This window comes from Carcharhinus amblyrhynchos, chromosome 5, assembly GCF_965287045.1.
Source record: "Carcharhinus amblyrhynchos chromosome 5, sCarAmb.v2.hapA, whole genome shotgun sequence".
Lineage (NCBI taxonomy): Eukaryota > Metazoa > Chordata > Chondrichthyes > Carcharhiniformes > Carcharhinidae > Carcharhinus > Carcharhinus amblyrhynchos.
In genome coordinates this window covers 60,805,300-60,825,659 of record NC_137328.1, presented here as the reverse complement: position 1 = coordinate 60,825,659, position 20,360 = coordinate 60,805,300, and the positions used below count along the sequence as shown (strand labels likewise).

The following is a 20,360-nucleotide window of genomic DNA, read 5'->3' as shown; positions in this document are numbered from 1 at the left end:
TTACTGTTATGCAAGTTAACGTCAAAGTTGTAAAGTACTATTTTTGAGGTGTTTTCTTTTGTAGATTTGAAGTAATGATCAGTACACTTGAAGTGACAGGACTACCTCAGAAAAACGACAAGCCACTGCTGCTTTCTTCAAGAAGTGTTTTGACTGAGAATGAAGATGTTCTGCTAAGAATCATGTTTGAGATTAATCCTTTGGATGAAAGAGCTGATCAGCGGCTGAAAGTGGAGTCGCACCCGCTAGAAATTGTGTATGATGCGGTGAGTGAAATGAGTAAATGTGTAAAATATATTTTGAAGTTGCATAGGTTACTAAGCTTAGTCTCAGATTGTTATTTTACATTACCAAAGTGAAAGCATTGAAGGAGACCATTTGGTCTGTTATGCCCATGCTAGCCCTTTGGTATTACAGTCCATTCAGTTTGACTTCCTTGTTCTTTCCCCATAATCCTGTATTTTTTCCTTCTTTCCACACAATGAAAATCCTACCTTGGGGTCACTTTGTCCTGAGGTGGGTGAATTGAGCTGGAATTTTTTCCTGACTCCAGCACCTACCTCCAAGATGAAAATCCAGGCCTCTGAATTGAATGGTTCATGTATTGAGCTCCTCAGGACTAGTCCACCACCTACAATGTTATAGTTCAGAATTTGATGGAACACCCAACACTTGTGGTTATACAGATAAGCGCAGCTGCAACAAAAATCAAGCTTGACACCATCTGGGGCACAACAATCCCACTTGACTGCCACCCTTGCCTCCAGATCCGGTATCCATTTTCTCTACCAGTGACAAATCACTTGGCATAATGCACTGTAAAGTTTTGGTGCTCAAGGTCCACCAGCATAAGATCTGCAGCAGTCTAGATACACACCGCTATCTTCTAGAGTCAAATGGGATGCTTGATAAATGAGCTTTGTCAACATTGTACAGAAATCAACAAAAAAGTTAAACATGTACAAGTTCTGCACTAGATTTTTGGCAATAAATAAGCAATAGTGGATTACTTAACATTTTGCACAATTAAATCACATTGGGAATAAGATATGATTAAAAACTATCAGGAAAAAGCTACCTTTTTATGTGATAAATTCAGCTTTTAAATTTAAAACCGCTGGAAACTTGTACTTGACAATTTGATTTGCTAGCAACTTGAAAAATTTATTCTGTTCATGATTCAACACATGCTGTTTCCATTATGGAGAGTAGTTTGGGTGTATAATGCCACATTTCAATAAAATATTAAACTTGAAGGATACCTTGGACAGTAGGTGCAAACACCTTCCGCACCTTCAAAATGATCTTCCTTTCGTTGTAAGGCCAGAAGTAGGAATACTCACTAATGTTTGAACGTTGGTCAATTCCACATGCAACCTCTCAGACAATAAGAGCAGTCTGTATGGATCCTTATACAGCAAGACCTACACAACATTCAGATTGGGACAGATAAGCAGCAAGTAACATTCATGCCACACAAGTATCAGGCAATGACCATCTCCAGCAAGAGAGAATCTAACCATCTCCCTTTGACATTCAATGGCGTTACCATCACAGAATCATAGAAACCCTACAGTGCAGAAAGAGGCCATTTGGCCCATCGAGTCTGCACCAACCACTATCCCACCCAGGCCCTACCCACATATCCCTATATATTTACCCACTAATCCCTCTAACCTACACATCTCAGGACTCTAAGGACAATTTAACATGGCCAGTCAACCTGACCTGCATATTTTTGGACCGTGGGAGGAAACCCATATAGACATGAGGAGAATGTGCAAACTCCACATACATGGTGACCCAAGCCAGGAATCGAACCCAAGTCCCTAGAGTTGTGAAGCAGCAGTGCTAACCACTGTGCTACCGTGCCACCTGGTATGTTTTCGCTTTCCAAAATTGCACACGATCTGCCCCTCCACTCATAAGAGCATTCTGTTCCGTCTCGCAATCTGTCTGCGTTTAAGTCCTCTTTCAGCTACATTTTTCCTTGCGGCTCCAGCCAGAATTGAACTCGTGATCCCTGGCTTACAAGACAAACACGCCAACCACTGAACTACGCAGCCAAATGCAGTGAGCTATGCAGCCAAATGCAGCATCCCCACTACCAACATTTTATTAATTACCATTGACCAAAATCTTAACTAGACCAGTCATGTAAGTACTGTCTCTGCAAAAACAGTTCTTAGGTTGGGGAATTTTGTGGCAAGTGACTCACTCCCCTCTTGATTTTTCAAAGCCTATCCTTTATTAAAGTACAAATCAGGGGAGATTAAATTTTCCCCCACTCGGACATGTAATACTACGGGGGTGATTCTCCCATTCCACCATGCTAAAAAATTAGCATGATAGGCCGGAAGAATTGCATGTAGGCCGATTCGTGGGATTCGCACGTGTTCCTGCCGTGTATGCGTTTCTGAACGCTAGATATCCGGCGGCGTCGGAACCACACTGGAAACCAATGGGAACAGCAGGTAAGTGATTTAAATCCATTTTTAATCTTATTGTAATGTGATTAGCCTGGGACTAAAGCTTCCAGGCCTGCTATCATCTCCCATCACATCAGTACAATTTCACACCGGTTGAGTTCACTCTAGCTCCACACTTTAGGGGAAGCAGTGGGAAACCCCTAGCACTATTTGGGACAAAGTGCCCATGCCCAGGGGGCACCTTCACACTGCCCATCAGGCACTGGGCAGTGCCATGGGGCCTAGGGGGCAGGGCCTAGGGGACGATCTATGGGATTGGTGGTCCTACTGCCAGTCTGCAATGGGATCTGTCAGGACTGGAGGGAGGCCAGTAATCAGGACAGGCTCGGGGAGGTGGAAGGTCTGCTGGGGGAGGGGGGTGGAGGTTCTGCCTCCCATGGGTGAGGTGGTGGGAGGTCTGCCTCCCATGGGTGGGGTGGGGCGTGTCTGCCTCTCATGGGTGGGCTGGGGATCATCGCGGCTGGAGGGGCTGGAAATGAGAGCTCCAGGACGGTGCGGAGCTCTTGAGGGAGTAGTGGGCGTGTGTGGGGACGCTGGTCCGGGAATGCTTATGGGGGCCATGATCGAGCAGTTGTGGAGGGGCAGCACTGCGAGGGTCCCGAGCTGGCCAGCAATTGGGAGGATGGCATTTCGGGACCACTGCTCATGCAGTGTAAAGTCCCACTGAGAAAACAAATGTGATTTACATCAATTTTCTCGTGAATTCAGCACTTAGAACATTTTTGGGAGAATCGCCGCTTATATTCTGCATCCTATCTTCTCCTTCTCCCTTATGTACTCCATAAATGGTATGTTTTGTCTATGTCGCTCAGAAGAAACAATGCTGCAGTACTGTTCACTGTATTACAATACATGTGACAATAACAAATCATTTCAGTTAAATCAATTCAGTCAATTCAATGTGAGGCTCCAACAACACCCGAGAAGCTCAACGTTCAAGCAAAACAATCCAGCAATCAATTTATAAAGGACTTTGATGAAATAACAGCTGACGTTTAATTGTAAAGTGATGCATGTTTGTAGGATGAAAGAAGAAAAATGAAATTAATGACACACCTGAAAAATTAATTTAGTAAATAAAGAGCATAAACAAGCAAAAGCAGAAAACATACTAACCCCCTGCCCCCCTCCCAGTAGAAAAATTGGTTTCCCTTGGGCTTCAGCTGCTTTTGTGTCCCTGAACAATTGTTGACTAAGTAAATGTTTTAAATATGAAAAACCTTGAACGGGGGGAGCAGAAGAGCTCATTCTGACCCCACCTTCAAAGAACATGTATCCGTGCTGCTCCAGTTACAGGATTTTTTTTATATAGCTTGTCCCTACCATCCATGCTTCACTTTGCCACTTGCCTCTTCCTCTCACTTGAGGGTCACAGGGACTATTTTCAAACCATTGAGTCCTAACAGTGCAGAGAGGCCATTTAGCACATCAACACTGCACCGACTCTCCGAGAGTATCCCACCCAAGCCCTCCCCTCTGCCCTATTCTTCTAACCCAGGGGTCTCCAAACTACGGCCCGTGGGCCATATCCAGCCTGCAGCAGGCCGCATCTGGATCAGAATTTGGAGACCGCTTTTTCAATCCCACACATTTGCCATGGCAAATCCACCTGACCTGCAAATCTTTGAACTGTGGGAGGAAACCAGAGCACTTGGGGGTAACCCACCCAGACACGGAGAGAATGTTCCAACTCTACGCAGTCATCGAAGGTCGGATTTGAACCTGGGTCCCCGGTGCCTTATTTTCTGTACAAATTTTATAAAGTGTTGTGTCCTTCTATCTGTTAAGTAAAGTACTTGAGTTAGATAATTTTACATTACTTTATTAATATATTAACTTCACCAGAGAACTGTGAACAGGTTAGTTGACTTCTTTCGACCACCAACGGATGTTCAACTGGAGGAACTGACGTCAGCTACTTTGATGAAGCTTGAGGAATTCCGTGACAAAACTTCAACTGGTATATGTTTTTGTATTGGCTTTGATCAGGCTGCTTTAGGAATTGTTTTGATGTGTTTATTGAATGATTTAGTCACAGCAAATTGGGGTATTTGTTGGAGTATTGCCCAAAAATGGAGAAGCAGAGAGTTTAAGTAGAAGGAGCTATCCATTTTGTTGTTATACTTGAACTGACATGGACTTGGGTATTTAATGTATAATTCCATAGTTCAGTGTAGACATGAAAATCAGAAATCACAACATGCAATGTGGTTACGGACTTCAAGTGGACATAAGCTGGTAAAATAACTGCTGAAACTGAACATTGAAATGTGAAGTGATGCATGTTTTAATAATTATTTATTAGTGTCATATATAGGCTTACATTAACATTGCAATGAAGTTACTGTGACAATCCCCTAGTTACTGTGAAAATCCCCTTCAATGTTGGGAGGATGACTGGAGAGGGGAAAAGTAAAGTAAATGATACACCATTTAAAATTGTAGGAACAGACACACCTTTGTACATATACAGCAGTTAGACAATTTGAGAAGGCTGTTTAAAAAAATGTATTTATTTCTTGGCTCTATTAATAGAGAAATAGTGTAAAAGCACGGAAATTATGCTAAATTTGATAACACTATGTAGAGGTAACAGTGCCTTTAATTTCTGTACTGATCTGTTGTGATGTTTTCTTGCATTACACTAAAACCGAAACACCAATTTTCAGAAATTTAATCATGCATCTGAACAAGAGTCATTATAATGTCACAGCCGAATGTTACCACCATTCACACCAGCAGGATTTTCTCATCCCGCTGCAGTGAATGGAGATTTGTCTCGACGTCAAGTTCTCCGACCTCGCTGCAGCGTGAATATGGTGTGAACGGCTAGTAAGATTGTGCCCCACTTGCTCTACCTTTTATAAATTTGGGCAGCAGTAATTCCATTGGTTATAGTAACTCGTCTGGACCATGCATAACAAATGCACAAATCATGTACATGGCATGCACATTTTTACAAGATAGTCTACTACATTTACCTTTTTCCCTGCTAGATAAAAATTCATGCATTTACAAAATTACAGTGGATGGGATACACCCCCCGCCCCCCCGCTGCATGTTTCACAGAGACGGCTCACTTTTGGCTGGTAGAGAGATCCTCTGGTCCCACTGCTGTTTACAAGGTTTCCTGTTGCATGCAACCCATGCTGATGGCAAACCAGCAGCGGCAGTTCATTGATGGCAGGACCGGAAGATGTTGCTAGCAGGAGCAGCTTTGTGTTTTGCTTCCTTTTAAAATTTCATGATTTGCCAAGTATTGTCTTCACTGAGTATTGATACACTTTGTACTTTTTACAGGCTTGATGTATATTATTGAGACACAGAAAGTCCTGGACTTAAAAGTGAATCTCATGGCTTCTTACATCATTATTCCAGAGAATGGTTTTTTTGATAAATCTGCCAGCTTATTGATTGTTGATCTTGGGAATTTAAAGGTAAGTTTGGATAGCAGCAGCATTGTTTGAATGCTACTGGGTTTAAAATCATACTGAATGTTATTAATGTGCATTTTTATCCACTGATTCACTGCTGTTACAGAATGGAAATTTTGAGTTGATTGTGCTACATGTGAATTAACCTGACTGCCTCAAAGTAAACCTAATAGAATGACCAGGTGTATTAGTCTCAACGGTGGAGACCAACTGTATGCTTGTTTACGAATTACACTTCGTCATTATGAAACAGTTGATATATTTTGGTATCTCCATTTAAAAGTCAAATTGTTGATACTTTAGCATTGGCTCCAGAAAAAATGCGCAGCATCATTAATGTGTCTACTTTTAACTATTCCATTAAGAGGTTTCCAGTATTTAAAAATAAAAAAATTAAACTGCAATCCATAGTAGTTTGTTACTGCTTGTAGGTTCAACTGCTGCTCCATGACTAATTTAGCGGGTCAGTTTATCTCTTTCAGTGGATTCTGTTGTGTTCAAATTGTCTAACATATTTGCTGACACAACATAGTACTTCAAGTGTACGTGGACATTTCTGGTTAATGTTCCTGATTGCACCATTTTCAGGAATGACCAGGAATGAGGAAGAGAATTAGGATAATGAAGTTATCATAGTATTATCAAATAAATCTGCCATGGAGTAGGAATGTAAATATATAGAGACAAAATCCACATTGATACAATTAAGAAAAGAGGTTGTTAAAATTTTGGTGTGTCTTATAAACATGCCACATACTGGAGAGGAGAGATTGGATAGTCTCTGGAGTTTACAAGAATGATTGGGGATCTCATTGAAATATATAAAATTCAAAGAGAGCTGGATAGTTTGGATGCAGATATGATGTCCTCCCCTGGCTGGGGGCTCTAGAACAAGGATCAAAATACAGGTTAGGCCATGTTACAGGTTAGATGAGGAGAAATAGCTTCACTCGATGGTGGTGAACCTGTGGAATTACCACGTAAGACAGTGTTGGTTAAGTAACAAATTGTGATAAAATGAAAAGAAAGCAAAACCAATCATTGGGAATGTGTTCAGGTGGTTTTATTTTTTAAAAATTCGAAAATGTAAACTGTAGTACAGACAGATGGGTTGGTGGAACTAATGCTTTGATCTTGTGATAAGCCTAGCAACACTAAACAGCTGTTTACCTTGGGTAACAATGGAGGATACAATGTCGGGAGTTTGAGCAATGATGTTAAAAGTTCAATGGAAAAGATGGGGTGTGAATTTCATAATTACATGCTAAAATATGAATAAAAATAAAGATCAATACTTTGAGAAAGTTAGTTCAGATAAAGGAAGGTTAAAAGAAAAAAAGTGTTGGGGCAAGTTTGCTCTATGCGAGTTAGCTGTTTTGAGAATGAGCCCGCAGCAGGAAGCTGTATCAAATCCCAACAAGCTGCTTGGAGAAAAGTCTATTCGCAGTCTTTGCTTCCTAAATCAGAAGCCAGCCCAAAGAAGTATGTACCTGGTGTGATAACAATTGCTGGATTTTGCTTATAGTTTTAAAAGCTATGGGATATTGTTTGGGGAGGTTTAGTTCTGAAGTTAGGAAAACAGAAAATATGGAGCAGTGTAAATTTTAATGATACTACGTGTAGTCGTTAAGATGTTTAAATGCATTTCTAGTTTCTTCTGTGATTTTACAAATAATTAAACATTTATTTTGTTTAAAATCATTGCAAAGATACCTGGGATATTCTTCACCGGTTTTCAAATCTTTTCTCACATTATACCAAATTGCAAATTATAGTTGAGAGTAGGTATTTCCAGGTTCCCTTCTGGATTTTGAATACTCTAGCATTTAACATCAGCTGTGCCCTTAACAGAGGCCAAGTCATTTAATATATTTAAGAAAGAAATTTCTTTCTAGAACTAACCGTGTCAAGGGGTACAGGGGTTCAAATCAAGAATCAGCTTTGATCACATTGAATAGTAGAGCAGACTGAATTAGCCGAATGGCCTACTCCTATTTTCTATGTTTTAATGAGTTGATTGGTAAATGCATTATGTAAGAGCGGGGTAGTGTATAGACCTAGAATCTATTGTTAGCAGTAGTTTGCTGCCAATCTTTAGATAAGCTGCCCACAAAGATTTAGCGGGCTCTTTTCCAATGTGGAAGCTACAAGGGATTTTGGGTATAAGTTCAGAAAATAATATTTGTTATGAAAAAATTACATTGACCACAGTGAACAAGCGAATTCTGGAAAGGCAAAGTCAGTTACAAGTGCCTCACATGATGTTGTCTGGTGCCAATGGCATGAAATGATCATGATGTGGATATGCCGGCGTTGGACTGGGGTAAACGCAGTAAAAAGTCTGACAACACCAGGTTTCAGTCCAACCAATTTATTTGATCATAAACTCACAGTGAGTTTACTATCAAATAAATCGTTTGGACTGAAACCTGGTGTTGTCAGACTTCTTTACTATGAAATGATCACTTGTTTGCAGGGCTGGAATCTGCTTTGGAGCTTCTGAAACCATCACATCGTGGTGGTGATGAACTCCTGCCCACAGCTGGTGTCATCGTTTGTGTTTGTGGTCAACTACTTTCCCACGTGCCATGATGGATGTTGAGGACTTTCATGTCACTTTGGACACTATCCTTGAATTGGAGCTTTGGATACCCTGCTGATCTCTTGGCATGTGCTACCTCTCAATATAATATATCCATGGCCATGTGGCCATCTTCAATCCCATAGACATGCCCAAGATAGCCTTTGCTTCATTAGCACTAACATCCTTTGGCATGTTTGCCCAGTAAGGACTACTTCGTTGGTGACTTTTTCTTCCAGAATAATGCGAGGATATGTTGTAGTCAGTGGAAATCCAGGCTGTTGGAACTTTTTCCTTGGTAGGTGTAGATTGTCCAGACTTCACTGTTATAGAGCAATCTACTGAAGATAGAAGCTTTATAAGTATCTTGGTCCTGTGGGCAAGTTTGTTTCTCCATGCCTGTTGTTAGGTTGTCAGAGTTGGAAGATGTCTACTGCTGCATGTGATGAACTACTCATGAAATGTTGTCTGTCATAGTAGATCTAAGGTACCAGAATTCATTGGCTTCCAGTAGCGTGCAGTTGAGTTTGAAAACAGGTGGAAATACAACACCCTAGTCCATAACTACTGTTTATCTTGACATTGGTGCGGTTGAACATGACACAGCATGGGGAAGATGATCCATGAGCATTTGGAGCTGGTTTTCTGTCCAGGCAACTAGTGTGGTATCATCAAACAAATTTATTACAACTGTATTGAACTATCACAAAATATAACAGGATAAACAATTTGACTTGGGCAGTGGTGCAAAAGGATGACATTGAATTGCCTTCCCCATTTTATGCAGTTTTTGATATTCTGCTCCATTGGAGTCAATTAGATAAATTTATACCCCAAGCATTTTAATCAGTATCTAGTCTTCCACCTAAGGAAAAAACAGATTTTAGTCAATTGCAAATGACTAAACACAGACTGGTGGCCACTTTGTGGAACACCTTGGCTCAGTTGGCAAGAATGACCCTAACCTCCTTGCCGCTTGCCATTTCAACTTATCTTGCTCTGATGCCCAGATATCCATCTTTGAGGAACGGCACTTCTTCTTCCAATTAGACACTTTACAGCCTTGTGGGTTTAATATTCAGCCCAACAACTTAAAACTATGGACTCTATCCTTGAATTGGAGCTTTGGATACCCTGCTGGTCTCTTGGCATGTGCTACCTCTTGATATAATATATCCGTGGCCATCTTCAATCCCATAGACATGCCCAAGATAGCCTTTGCTTCATTAGCACTAACATCCTTTGGCATGTTTGCCCAGTAAGGACTACTTCATTGATGATTTTTTCTTCCAGAATAATGCGAGGATATGTTGTAGACAGTGGAGATCCAGGCTGTTGGAACTGTTTTCTTGGTAGGTGTACTCCAGTTTCCACCCTAAACATGTTAAAGAAGCCATTCCCTATGGACAAGCCCTCCGTATACACAGGATTTGCTCAGATGAGGAGGATCGTGACAGACACCTCTAGACCCTGAAAGATGCCCTCATAAGAACAGGATATGGTGCTTGACTCATAGATCGGCAGTTCTGATGCGCCACAGCGAAAAACCGCACCGATCTCCTCAAAAGGCAAACATGGGACACAGTGGACAGAGTACCCTTCGTCGTCCAGTACTTCCCCGGAGCGGAGAAGCTACGACATCTTCTCCGGAGTCTTCAACATATCATTGATGAAGACGACCATCTCGCCAGGGCTATCGCCACACCCCCACTTCTTGCCTTCAGACAACCACACAACCTCAAACAGACCATTGTTCGCAGCAAACTACCCAGCCTTCAGGAGAACAGTGACCACAATACCACACAACCCTGCCACAGCAACCTCTGCAAGACATGCCGGATCATCGACATGGATACCATCATCACACGTGAGAATACCGTCCACCAGGTACATGGTAAATACTCTTGCAACTCAGCCAACATTGTCTACCTGATACGTTGCAAGAAAGGATGTCCCGAAGCATGGTACATTGGGGAGACCATGCAGACGCTACGACAACGGATGAATGAACATCGCTCGACAATCACCAGGCAAGACTGTTCCCTTCCTGTTGGTGAACACTTCAGTGGTCACGGGCATTCAGCCTCTGACCTTCGGGTAAGCATTCTCCAAGGCGGCCTTCACGACACACGACAGCGCAGAGTCGCTGAACAGAGACTGATAGCCAAGTTCCGCACACAGGACGGTCTCAACAGGGATCTTGGGTTCATGTCGCACTATCTGTAACCCCCGTGACTTGCCTGGGTTTGCAAAACCTCACTTACTGTACTGTCTGGAGACAATACACATCTCTGTAACCTGTGATCAGTGCTCCTTCCACTCACATTGTCAGCCACTTTAGGACTTGAACAGCAGGTTAGGTGTAAGGATTCGCATTCTAATCAGTAATCTCTAAACAGTCTGTGCTTTATGTGCTCTGTCTGAGGCCAGAACTCTCCATTCACCTGACGAAGGGACTAACCCCAAAAGCTTGTGCGTTTACTATCAAATAAATCGGTTGGACTAAAACCTGGTGTTGTCAGACTTTTTACCAGGTGTAGATTGTCCAGACTTCACTGTTATAGAGCAATCTACTGAAGATAGAAGCTTGTTGAACGTGAAACCAGGCAGTCGCAACAAAGCTCAAAGAGCATCAGCCCACTGGAGGCAAAGCCATGAGAGCAGCCAGTCCAGCAGAAAGAAACCCTCCGCGTTGACCAACCGTGAGAATGAACAAAATGCAGTTCATTTGAACAAGATACTTATAAAGCTTCCATGTCTGTACGCACACACCCCATATACTTTTAGGTTTTGCTTTCACAGAATGCTGAATTTTTTTCTGCTATTAATACATTCTGCTATCTTATCTTTATTACCACCTATTTTAGCCTTTGACCCTCTCTTTGTCTTGTGCCATTGATGTCTTACCAAATCTCCTCTAACTCCCACCTATCCATGGCCTTATATTTTGCTCCACTCTTTCCTAAGCAGTTTAAAATTGCATTTCTCCCTCTCTACCTCTGGAGAATAGTAATACTTCCTTACTTTCAGTTATGTTGCGGTTCCTTCACTATTGCTGTGTCAAAATCTTGGAACCCCCTTCCAAACTGCACTTTGAGTGTACCTACACCGCTTGGATTGCAGCAGTTCTCTCTCAATGTACTTAACCAGCATGTCTTTTGGACTGTGGGAGGAAACTGGGGCACCCGGAGGAAGCACAGGCAGCACATGGAGAATGTGCAAACCCCACAAAGACAATGACCCAGGCCGGGAATCGAACTTGGGTCCCTGGTGCTGAGAGGCACCAGTGCTAATCACTGTGCCACCTTGCAGACACAGCAAGGTATTCAGTTATGACAGTCACATCCAGATGTATTGTTCAATGCTCACTGGCACACTGTCCATTCTTGCAGGATAAGTGGCATACAACTGGAAACAGCGGGAGCTAACTGGAAGGATAAGGCACATATGTACGTCCAACTTCAGTAGAAACTGTCCTGGCTACTATCAAGGTTATGATGTGGAGATGCCAGCGTTGGACTGGGGTAAACACAGTAAGAAGTCTGACAACACCAGGTTTAAGTCCAACCGATTTATTTGATAGTAAACTCACAAGCTTTCACCCCAAAAGCTTGTGAGTTTACTATCAAATAAATCGGTGGGACTTAAACCTGGTGTTGTCAGACTTCTTACTATTAAGGTTACCATTTCTGAGACTGTGCACTGATGTATTGAAGCCATCAAAGATAATTGTATTCTCCTAGCAAATCCACCATCTCTCATCCCCATTCCCCTCATCTCATAATCTCTTCTGATTTACAAATAGCAGATAGTGTAAACATGCTTCGCACAGCAACTTCATTCTTGTACCTGTTTTCTTTAAAATGTCATAGGTGAAACCTACCTAGGCAGTGGATGAGTCCAGAAACGAGCACCATGATGAAGACACTACATTTTAACTTGTTACAGGGCTCAGACACTGGACTCCATCTAGATTAAAAGATAGTCTAGAGATGGGCTGTAGTTGGGATATAGAGCAAAGTTAGTGATGGTGCCAGCTTGCTGGTCACACGATTTCTTCTGGAGGGTTTGGATGAGCATTTTGATGGGGCAAGCCACAGGAGAAGGCTGAAGGATAATACACAACCGGCAGTTTGTTCCATTGAAAAGCTTGCCAGAAAATCTGCAGTCTGTTCTGAACAGCTTTTGAGGTTTTTGGTACCAAATCTATACAATGCTTCACTTAGATCTTGGAGCCCATCCTTTCCAGCATCAAAATGGTGGCCAACTTTGGCCACATATTTATACACCCAACTATGATGCCATGTATTATAGCTGAGGCATCAGTCACCAAAGTCTGTGTGCTGCTGCCGTTGTGGCTTTGGGTGAAGTGTAGAAAAGGGCTTGCAGAGCATCATAGCAGTCCAGCTTTTTGTTCTCCAGTAGGTTATTAGCCTTCCTGAGTGCTACCTGATGTACGTGTCAGTAGTTCCATGTAGCATGAACATACTGCCCTCCCTTGTGATGACAACGTTCATCTTGCCACCCTTGTTCTTGTTGCCGGTCAACTATCCCAGCCTAAATTGCTTTGTGTTGAGGTGGTTCAATCCGCAGCCGGGCCTTCTAGGCATAGAACTGTTTGAGGTTGTCCTGTAAGTCCATCTGCAGATTTGGCCACTGAAAGTTGCAACCCTTGTCTTCATCTGCCCTCACTTGCCTCTGTACTGGAAGGATGATTGGCTGGATGGCAGGTTCATGATGTATAGCAACGCCAGCAGCATGGGTTCAATTCTTGTATCGGCTGAGATTATTCATGGAGGCGTGCCTTCTCAACCTTGCCCCCTTGCCTGAGATGTGGGGATCCACTAATCAGCTTTTCCCCTCAAAACGGAAAACGGCCTATGGTCATCTGGGATTTCTTTTTAACCATACTTCACAACCATTGCCACCCCACACCTGATTCTCATATCCACCATTGCTCCCTCACCATTTCCACTCTTTCTAGCAGCTTGTCTTCCTGTTCATGGTGTCTGTTCATTCTCAAGTCATGTTGTATTCCAAGGGATATGTCTATGAATGCACCTGGGTGCAACTGGTTTGTGCAGAAATTGGCAAAATGTTCTTTATGTAGACTTTTGAAATAACAATGGAAAACATACAATTGTAGCAACTATCAGAAGGCATCAACCAGAAAATGAGGTGCAAATGTTTGCTGTTCCAGTTTGTTCTCTGCCAAAGAGCAAAATGTAATTGGCTCTCTGAATTGAGAGCCTCTGTGACATCCCACGTGGAACACAGGATGGGAAATTTGAGATGTAGCAAGTATTTCCAGATCCAACCTAGTTGGAGCAAGGAATACTAAAGATTCATTGGTGCAGTCACCTTCATGGACACTGGCAATGTAGTTCAGCTTTGAGATTGCAGTTTTGGCAGATTGCAGTGTGGATGCCCTACTGAAGCACAGGGATCTTGGATATTGGTTCTAATGAGGAATATTGTTCCTGAATATCCCAGATAGATGTATGTTGCTGAAAACCCCCTATCCCTTACCCCCTGGATCCTGCTGGAGAATGAATCAAGATTTCAAGGCAAATGTCTACTACTGCATCCGTATCTTGGATCAACTGCACAGACTTGCAACCAGCAAAAAGTCCTTCTCCCATATTGTAAACCATTACAAACTCAAAACAAGTATGGGAAGCAGCACACTTGTAGAATTGTAGTAACAGCCAAAAGAAAGTTGAGCATTTGTTTACTTGATACCTTTAAGTAGGGTCCCCCTTCCTTCTGCTTATTGATGTTGTAATCTTTTTACTGTGCACACCTCATGCGTGCAAATGCCTTCATCACTATGGCACTCAGCCCATAACTCCACACAACTCTTTGCTTGTGCTATGGATGTTTTCAAACTACTTGGAGCTCTTGTAACACCCACTTTCTTGCCCATGTATTGTTGGTTAGGCAGACAATTTTCTTCATAACAAGAACAAGTGATTAAAAACTGTTCTTTTCGAAATCCTGAAATACTGATAGAATAAACTACTTTGTCTAGCTTGTGTGTAGGTCCGTCTTAAATTTTTGTAATCAACATTATTGTCAGGATGTTTTTTGTCCATATGTGCAAGAAAAGTAAAATTCTTCACTTGGTCCTCTTTAAATATTTTGTAATTTTTTAAAAATCTTTAAGATGACCAGTAAAAGCCGTGCAAGTCTTCCACAAGTTACTGCTGGAGAAAGCACTTTAGAAGATATCATGGAGAGAGCTTATGATTGCTTTGATATACAACTGAGTAGTATTCAACTACTCTACGCTAAACCACGTATGTATTTGCTTAAATATTTAAAATCTTTAAAGCTATCACTAGGTACTTAATGATCTTTCTGATAATGAAAATGTTTTGAAGATTATTATTAATATGTGTAGTGTATAAAACCTTTGTATTTTGAGTGATTGATATTCAGTTGTAATAATCAGCAAGTTTAGATTTTTTTTCATTAAACCAAATTGTGGTTACTACCTATTAATGAAAGAAAATGCATGGAATTTTCATTTTGGTGAGGAATAGGTGTTTCCTGTAACATGTAATTATCAGCAAGCTAATCAAATTAGTTTTTCTTGCCTGTGGTGTTTTGATTTAGATGAGGATTGGAAAGCAGCTCGCAAAACAAAGCTATCGTCTCAGCACATCTTACAGCCTATGGATTTAAAGCTTGAATTATCCAGAGCAATGGTTGTCTCTGATCCAAGAATGCCTAAGTATGTATGCATGTAATTAGGTGGGCAAAAGCTGAGCAGTAAATGTTAAACATGTGTTAAAACTAAAACATTTAAGAATGATGTAATCATAACTTAGTGGAATAAAAGTGAAAATTGATTATCGTTGCACAATACTATATTGTCTCACCTGTTGAATAATGCAATTACTATTGATAATTTACAGAAATGCAACGGTGAAAACTTTACAATGGTGCATTCTATCCAATGGTTCACATTCCTCAAAATTTAGTTATAATGCAAAATGAACATCTCTCTGATGTAATTTCAGGCTAAATTGAATGTGCTGGACCAGTTCAATACTATGTGATAAAGACCCACACTGATTTTTCCTAAACTCTTCAAATTCACAATTGCTGCCTAAAGCTTTGGTTTCCAAATCAATGTCTCCAAAAAATATTAAGGATGGAATTTTCCCTCAAGTCGACAAAGCCTGATATTGGACAGGAAAATCTGCATTCAACCCACCATTAATAATGGTGGCATTTCACTCCACATCATTTGCAATGATGTTTTTCTTTTAAACAAGAGGCATGGATCTTGTGTTGGATTACTGGTGGGGCGGTCTCTGATTCACCTCCCCCGCCACGGTCCAAAGCTTCAGTAATCTGGACATCATATTTAAAAACTGCCTCTGTATAGATTAGGACTCTTCAAGGGATAGGAAGCTGTTGGGAACTGATGACTTCCAAAGCCAGGACATATGCTGCCCCCAAATTTTGCAACACCTGCCCCTAGTGTCTATTGGATGCAGTGGAAGACCTGCTAGGAAAGCATGTACCCCTGGCCCGGGTGGAGACCAGCAAGTAAGGTCACCAATACAACATGGGAGGTGCTGGCAATGCTGGTGAGCACCGTTGCTCTCCAAAGAAGGAGGACAACCAGCCAGTGTCAAAAGAGAATGAATGATCATCTCTGTTTCTTCAGTTAAGTTACTCTCCACATAATTTTCCATTGTCTCACGCTCAAACCCTTCACACATCCACAGGGGTCTCACTCCCGCCAACTCAAGCGGTGTCGCTGCACACAACTTCATCGTACCCTAATCCTGTCCATGACACCACTTACACATGCTAGGCATTCTTCTCATCTGTCCTTATTACATTTTGTCAATCTATTTCTGGGATGCAGTAGGTGGTATTGTCACTGGATTAGTAATCCAGAGACCCAAGACAAGATCTGGGACCCAGGTTCAATTCCGCCGTGGCAGATGATGAAATTTGAATGAAGTAAAAATCTAGAATTAAAAGTCCAATGATTATCATGAAACCATTGGCGCATGTTGTAACAACCCATCTGGTTCACTGCTGTCCTTACCATGTGATTCCAGATCCACAGTAATGAGCAATAAAGATGTCCTGCGATGTTCGCATCCTGTAAATGAATTTTTAAAAACTGTCATCATGCAGGCAAGCTGGCATACAACAAAGGAAATGGTTTCAGATTGGCTGAGAAATTATTGGACTTAAGGCCCTGCCAGACTTTGAAAACTGAGGAGTTCAGTTGGCCAGTGAGGATGTGGACCCTCCAGTGAGGTCAGCGGCACTTAGTCAAGTGAGGGTCCAGCACTATAACATTTATCATGTAAACGTGCTGTGAATGATGTCTCCTGTTTCACAGGCTCCTGCCATGTACTAATTATCTTTCCTTTTTTTCCTGGAACACCTGGGAAACAGCCAAGGAGCTGCCATAAGCCAGGTCCTCTACTCCAGCCCAAAGGACATCATGACAGAGGGCTGTGTGGGAATCTGGGACAATGATACTGAAAACCTTTCACAACAGTCACTCACGACCTCCACTGATGCAGGACATGCAACTTAGTTGGACTAAGTTGTAGAATAATCTGGAGTTACAATTTGGCAATCTTGCATTCTGATCCACAGCAGACGGTGGTAGGGAGAATCCAGGCTGCCAGCATTCGGAGGATTGCCGGAAATCAGGAATCTGCTTGAGTCAGACATAGAGCCACTGGACTATGTCACACCTCAGTTACTGGAGTTGGAAAGACCAGCTCAGGAAATATTGGGAAGGAATGTCTGCTACACTCCTTAGATTGCAAGGCAAGATGTAGGAGTTTGTCTGCCTTCAGACTGAGGTGATAGCACCATCATGCCAACAAACAGAGGTCAACACTGGTAGTGTGGCAGCTCATGTGGAGATCTTGACCTTGTATTGCTGTAGAAGCTGCACTCTATTGTGGAGACACTTGCTGGTATCCATCAATGTCAACATGAGAGTAGGGTGGGGCAACTCTAGCTCTCACTGCCTGCCCGTTTTTCTGAAGGAGTCAGTCACGGACTCGAGGGTGTCCGTAGGGAGGAGGATAAGCAGCTGCACACCTGGGACCATGCACTCAAATGAGTCTGGAGAATCTGGCTTTCTGAATTTCCTCTTCCTGTCACCCCTTCAGTTCCAGCTCCGCAGGCTAAGAAGGGTGACGTTGCAGATGGCAGGACCCTGAAAACAAGTCAAGCTCTCTAGACTTCCTCTGCCATCTGTTGGTCTCAGCCCTCCAGAAAATGCCCACCAAGTTCATCATAGACAACTGGGTGTTGTGGTCAGCAGGCTGCTTCCACCTCTGCTGTGGGTATTGGGAATGCACTAAGATATAGTGGCAGTATCAGAAGGATCTCAAAGGTATAGCTTTGCTGCATGTTCATGGATGTTAATCACTTGTACATGATAACTAGTGTAAATAAACTCACATCAGTGTCACTTGGTTTATGGCTCCTTGTTATGATGAACATTGTTCCTCTCAGTCTGAAGTGAAAACTTGGTTCCTGCGCAAGATGAAGGCAGGTCTCTCAGCCCAGGGCCTTCTCCCTGCGCTGTGTTCAACCTTGCCAGCACACTGGCATGTCTGCACAGTCACTGGATGCATCAGTCATACCTGCATCTCAATGGGAATTATTGCTGCCAGAATATCTTGGGCTGCTGTCAGGGTTCCACATTTCTCCCTCTGTGCTGTCTGCATTTTTGAGAGGCCATGTAATAGTTATGGAGATTCCTTAAAGTGCACATTAAAAGAAGTGAGAAATAGAGAATCAAATAAGTTTAGGGATGGAATTTCAAAACTTGAGGCCTGGGCATGACTACCAATGGTAGAGTGATTTAAAATAAGGATGCAAAATTCAAGATTAGATATCAAGACTGTATAGGAAGATACAGACAATAAGAGTTCCATGGGGAGATTTGAAAACAAGGATAAGAATTTTGAAAGTTGCTGAACTAGGAGGCAGCGTAGGTCAGTGGGTACCTGGATGAAGAATAAATAGAAACAAGTTAGGATATTGGCAAAGGAGATTTGGAACAGCTCAAGTTTGTGTTAGGTGGAAAATGGAAAGTTAACAAGGTGAGTATTGGAATAGCAAAATTTACAAGTAACAAAGACATGGATAGCAGTTTAGCAGATGAGTTGAAGAAGGAGCAGAATCAGACAAGGTTAAAGAAGTGGAATTAGACAGTTGGTGATGCAAAGATGCGTGATCAGAAACGCATGCCAATGTTGCAAACAGTACAGTTCCGCCACAAATAGTTATTACTGAGAGAGGTGGGCTCCATGACTGAGTCAGTGAAAAGGGGTTCCAGTGCCTGGACCAGTCTGATGGAGAACGACAATACGATCCACAGATGGGGTCATGAATCATCGTCATCTGCTGCACCCTTGAAACGTCACGCTGCAACGAAGAGAGCGCGTGCCTGAGGAGGGGATCTGCTTGAGGAGATGAAGAGTTGTACAATCTCCTCTGATGAAGAGGACATCATCAGGATGAAGGTGATGGGGTCCTGCAAGGCAGTGTGTCAGATGTGAAGCCAACGAGGTCCAGATGAGGCAGACACCGCAAACTGCCCTCTCCAGATGGAGAGGATCACCAAGAAGATTACTCATATTGATACAGACATCAAGTTTCTACAAAGATGCAAGAAAGGAAACATTATCTTGTAAATTGAGTTTGTATCTATATATGCCCTGTTTGTGAACACAACCCCCACTCACTTAATGCATGACTAGTGCTCTGAAAGCTTGTGACTTGTGCTACCAAATAAACCTGTTGGACTTTAACCTGGTGTTGTGAGACTTCTTACTGTGCTTACTCCAGTTCGCCAGCATCTCCACATCATGGTGAATTTGATATCAGGAGAGATCAGCCATGATCTGATTGAATGGCGGAGCAGGCTCAAAGGACTAAATTGCCTGCTTCTGCTCCTAATTCCTATGTTCCTAATGACTGTTGGTTGTAGTAAAAACTCACCTGGTTCGCTAACATCCATTATGGCAGGAAATCTACCATCCCTACCTGGGCTGGCCCGCATGTGACTCCCAATCTACAGCAATGTGGTTGATTCTTAAATGCCCTAACAAGCCATTCAGTAAAGGCAAGTAAGTGTGGGCAACAAATTCTGGCCAAGACATTCATCCCATGAATGAATTTTTAAAAAAATCATAATTCAATAAGATACGTTACCAAACTTACCTTGAATATTTGTAAGAACTACATCTAGCTACAAGTGAAAAATAATCATATCATATTCACTGGTTCTGATTCTGCTGTTTTATTTCTATTTGGACATTCAATTTACATTTGAGCTGATAGGATTTACTACATATCCTTTTTATTGCACAATGTGGTATAATTTTCACTCTGCCCAACAAGTCCATCTGGAGTGTTGTTATAAATCCTGTCTTTTGCCCATTTATTAACTTAAGCCAGTCTTTCTAAATGACTTTAGATCTATATTTTAAGTGGGATGTACTTCACTATACACAAACCAAAATTAAAGATTAGCATAGGCTTGTTTTCCAATGATGAACAAAGATTGTTCTGCAAATATTGATTACTGTATGTGTGTGTGTGTATTTATATACATAAAAATGTACTATATACATATATGAATTTACTATGTTTCCTTTTAAATAGATTTAAATTCTATGGAGGACTTGCTTTACTTTCAATTTGCATCTCAGACCAAAAATTGACAGGAGTTTTGGGATTAATTGATAGTATTCCTAAACCGAAAAGTAATTCACCACCAGCATCTTTAAAATCTCTTCAGGTAGGCTTAAACCATTATATTTGGAGTGAAAAATGCATGGAATGCTG

The 20,360-nt window shown here is 41.9% G+C and overlaps 1 protein-coding gene across 4 annotated transcripts in view; it reads left to right on the top strand.

Annotated features, from left to right (window-relative positions):
• vps13a (vacuolar protein sorting 13 homolog A) overlaps nt 1–20,360 on the top strand; it is a 405,759-nt gene that overhangs the window by 126,429 nt on the left and 258,970 nt on the right. For all 4 annotated transcript variants that reach the window (XM_080188886.1, XM_080188884.1, XM_080188883.1 and 1 more), the window contains exons 18-23: nt 65–266; nt 4,335–4,449; nt 5,790–5,926; nt 14,671–14,803; nt 15,123–15,240; nt 20,178–20,313. In XM_080188886.1, the coding sequence (XP_080045012.1) occupies nt 65–266; nt 4,335–4,449; nt 5,790–5,926; nt 14,671–14,803; nt 15,123–15,240; nt 20,178–20,313 (841 nt within the window). The remainder of the gene's footprint in view (nt 1–64; nt 267–4,334; nt 4,450–5,789; nt 5,927–14,670; nt 14,804–15,122; nt 15,241–20,177; nt 20,314–20,360) is intronic.